Below are 4,000 nucleotides of genomic sequence, written 5' to 3' on the forward strand. Positions count from 1 at the left end.
TGATATTTTCGATGGGCTAAACTTCAGAATACCCGGCCACATCATTTCCATGTCATGGTCGTATCGACACCATAAGTGGTTCACATCATCTTTTAATGAGAATTTGCTGACTTATTTAATATTCCCTGATAATAAGACTTTTAGAGTTCGGCTGAGAGTTTCTAAAGAAACTGTGGTGCTACGTCGGTGGGGGTAACAAGGCTATATCAACTAAGTTGAAATTGTAAATTGGCCACCATAACGAATAAAAACGTCTGCTTTTTTATTCGTTACGGTGGCCAATTTACAATTTCAACCTAGTAACTTGATGTAACCGAGTTACCATTTAGAGTTTCCATGACTCCCCTTGTCAAAGTCTGCACTTTTTTCTCTGGTTCACCATTTTGATTGGGGAACCAAAATCATCATCACGAAAGACAATCTAAAGGACAAATTTATAACTACCGTAGTTATTCATCTATAAGCCGAGCGATTTTTTCACAAAACTTCACCAAAATCTCGAAAATTTGAGCTAAAGAAGGGTTATTGGCTTATAGCCGAGTGTTTTTCCAAATGTGATTTTTCTGAAACAGCAAATTCAAAAGAAACAAAGATATATTCTTCTATAAGCCGAGATATTTGCGTGTAGAAATTAATAACAAAAGAAGTTGAAGTGCGTCATTGTCTTTATTTATGTGGTGGCTTCCAAAAGTGCCATTTGTTGATTTTGGTGCGTGGTAAATACGGCTTACTGTGCGTCCTAAGTCAGGTTGGCATTGAATTTGTCGTCCATCTCCTCCTCATCTGCTAGTTCTGCTGTTTCTTCTGAGTAGATTGCTTCATCTTCTGTGCTGTCTAGAGTGTTAGAGATTCTGCAGGTTTTGAATGAGTGTGTAGATCGTGGGAAAGTGATTTGATCATTTCGAAACTGAACAAATTATTTTGCTCTCACGTAAAAAGAAAACTTACCTTGGCTTCTCTACTCTGTAAACCAGTCAAGTAATCTCTCATCCAGTCACGGATATTTTGGTGTGTAATGGCCCATCGTTGTGCATTTCGCTAACATCTTGAGCTTTGTATTAAAGAGGTTCTCTTGATCTTTCCTCCAGTGGTGAACCATAGACTCACTCAAGACGTACTTTCTGGTTATCTCGGAATTGTTTTCAATGGCAATACTGCATTGAAACACTTTACTGGTTTGAAACTTTTGCATTCATTTCAGTTTGTTCGAGAATGGTCTCGGCTATAAGCTGAGTATTATTAATTTACATGTTTTAAGAACCTTCCTGTTTAAAACAGACTGAAGTTTGGGGACTTGGCTTATAGATGAGTTATAGACGAATAAATACAACAGATGGAATAAATATTAGAAGGATCAGAAAATTAGAAAAAACAAATTTCAGCCAATGTTGTTCTAAAGACTCCAATCATAGTTTGGGAAAGATGAGGTAAATGTTGAAATAAACAACATTGAGATTGTTATATGTATATTGTCCTTCTGGGGCCAGGGTTAGGTTAGGTTATTGTCCTTCTGGGGCCGGGGGGATTGCTAGGTTAGTAAATAGATATTATATGGCACTAGGACTAAAGTTCTTTATTTTGAATTTGGTGGCATTCGAGAACAAATATCTAAGGCTTATGACTGATTCTATGGAATGATCCATACAACAAAATCCTGACCAAGTGGGAACCAAATCAGGGTGTTCCTTGCCATTTAGTCATTTCATTTATTTCCTTTAACTTGTTCTTTGTCAGTGGGGACCATACAGAAACCTTGGAGTTGGAGTATAACCCAAACTGTACAACTTGCAAGGATCTGCTGCTTTTATTTTGGAAAAATCATGACCCTACAGCAGTCCACAAAGCTCAGTACATGTCAGCCATATTTTATCACGATGAGGATCAAAAACAACTTGCAGGGGAGACTTGTGAGGAACATCAGAAGACAATCAAGAGGAAGATAGTAACAAAGATCCTTCCAGCAAACACATTCTATGCAGCTGAACAGTAAGTGTTTTAATTCCAAATTTTTCTGTTACAAATCACCATGATCTTTAATGATATGAACCAAACAATTAATGGTATTCTAAGCTCAAGGTTTTTCAATTTGCCATTTCACCACCAAAATTCAGAAAATGGTCCCCAGAAATAAACCTTTCTTAAAAAATATTTTGGATATATCAACAAAGTTGAAATGGTAAATTGGCCACCGTAACAATTACAAAAGCTGACGTTTCGAGTGTTAGCCCTTCGTCGGAGCGAATAGGGGAATTGTGGGTTGTGTGTGCTTTTAAAGGCAGAATAAAATAACAAAATAACATAACGTAGCTCCATTTTCTGCCTTTAAAAGCAGTGCACACACAACCCACAATTCCTCTATTTGCTCCAACGAAGGGCTAATGCTCGAAACGCTAGCTTTTGTAATCGTTACGGTGGCCAATTTACCATTTCAACCTTGTTGATATATCCAAATTATTTTGTTACCCCCACCGACATAGCCCCAAACAGTTTCTTTAGAAACTATCAGCCTTCTTTCTTAATTAGTGGTGCTTTGGACACTTTAAATTCTATTTTTCTTACTGAACTGCTGTTCATTTCTTTTTCTTTGAAATATGGAATTTGGCCATAATATGGAAAACTGTCATCCTAGAAGGTTTACCCAAGATATTCAGATGTAAGAGTAACACTTGTACAAATGAGGAGAAAGGGAAAACAAAGCAACAGCAATTATATTTTGGGTACATTTTTGCCACCAAGAGCAGTGTTTTTCAAAGCTGGGCTATGATAACCTGGGTCAGTGTGAAATCTTTTTCCAGATCTGAGAGCTTCAAATGAAAGAAAACTCAGCACAATTTTTTAATGACTACAATTTGATGATTGGATGCCCTTTTTTTATGAGAATAGAGAAAATCATCTGAAAAGGCCTTTGACAAAAGGAATAAAGAAATCCAGATTGAATTTAACCCGGTGAGTACTGATCAGCCATTAAACAACTGGGCCCAGCAGGATTACATTGAGATAGGTATTAGCAAACAGTTGTAAAACCTGACAAAATTTTGTTTGGGGAGGGGGGGCAATTTGTCTTGTGTTGTACTCGCATCCCATCCAGGAAAGTAACAGAACTCTTAGTTGCTTTGTTTGGATAAGGTCCAGCATCATCAGGGGCTCTTGATTCATGTCAGGAGACTAAGTACTTGACTTATGTTGTAATGGTTTTAAAAAGATTTTAAATTATGTAGACCCCAGATATTTCAAACTTTGCACTACCTACTTTCGTTGACTTTGGTTGATGTATCACCTACTTAGGTAATTGTTACCTGCCAGGGGACGCCTTAAGTCATTATGCCTGACTACAGTATTCAAGTTATTTATTTCCATTGACAGTTTTAATCATTAGGAATTGCGTGGCTGAGTGGTTAGGGTGCTGGACTTGAAGTCTGGTGGCCCAGGTTCAAGTCCTCCACCCTGCCACTCACTGGATTTGTTCTTGGTTGCTCCTAGTTCAACTCCTCGGCTGCGCTCTGTAAATAGCTCCCTGGTCACCTCCTGCCAGTGAGGATTTTTAAGCACTTAGTTAAAACTACATTGTGGCTGAAAAGCCCCTATGGGGGAGCCTCAATTAATGTATATTATTATTATTATTATATTTATTATTATACTATTATTATTATTATTATTACTACTATTATTATTATTATTATTATTACTATTAGGTGATGAGCTGATATGAAGGTAGTCAGCTGCATTTTCCAGTTGGTCATTAGAATTTAAAGAGCAGATGATATTTTAAAATTGAAATGCAATCTTTGATATTCTGTTTTAGGTGCCATCTAAAGTACATGCTGCGTCAGCACCCCTTGTTGTTGAAATGTTTGAGTCTAAATGATGAAGAACTGAAGAAGTCTCGTGTTGCAGCTCATTTAAATGGTTATGTTGGAGGATTTGGTTCCATAAAGAGCTTTGAAGCTGAAGTGGACAAGCTAAAATTTGGTAATCAACAAGAGAAATGGTGAAAGAGATC

The 4,000-nt window shown here is 37.1% G+C and overlaps 1 protein-coding gene across 2 annotated transcripts; it reads left to right on the plus strand.

The window, feature by feature from the left end:
- The first annotated feature begins 993 nt into the window (after window positions 1-993).
- On the plus strand, window positions 994-3,994 carry LOC111343781 (peptide methionine sulfoxide reductase). 2 transcript variants are annotated; one of them, XM_088746186.1, is made up of 3 exons: window positions 994-1,986; window positions 2,884-2,946; window positions 3,803-3,994. In XM_088746186.1, the coding sequence occupies exons 1-3, from the start codon at window positions 1,853-1,855 to the stop codon at window positions 3,990-3,992; spliced, it is 387 nt and encodes a 128-aa protein (XP_088602312.1). In that variant the 5' UTR covers window positions 994-1,852; the 3' UTR covers window positions 3,993-3,994. The 2 variants fall into 2 exon arrangements, 1 of the variants encoding a protein (XP_088602312.1); XR_015995725.1 differs by having other exon boundaries at window positions 1,850-1,986; window positions 2,879-2,946; window positions 3,803-3,942.
- The last annotated feature ends 6 nt before the right edge of the window (window positions 3,995-4,000 follow it).

Source organism: Stylophora pistillata, unplaced genomic scaffold (genome assembly GCF_964205215.1).
Source record: "Stylophora pistillata unplaced genomic scaffold, jaStyPist1.2 SCAFFOLD_5413, whole genome shotgun sequence".
Taxonomy (NCBI): domain Eukaryota; kingdom Metazoa; phylum Cnidaria; class Anthozoa; order Scleractinia; family Pocilloporidae; genus Stylophora; species Stylophora pistillata.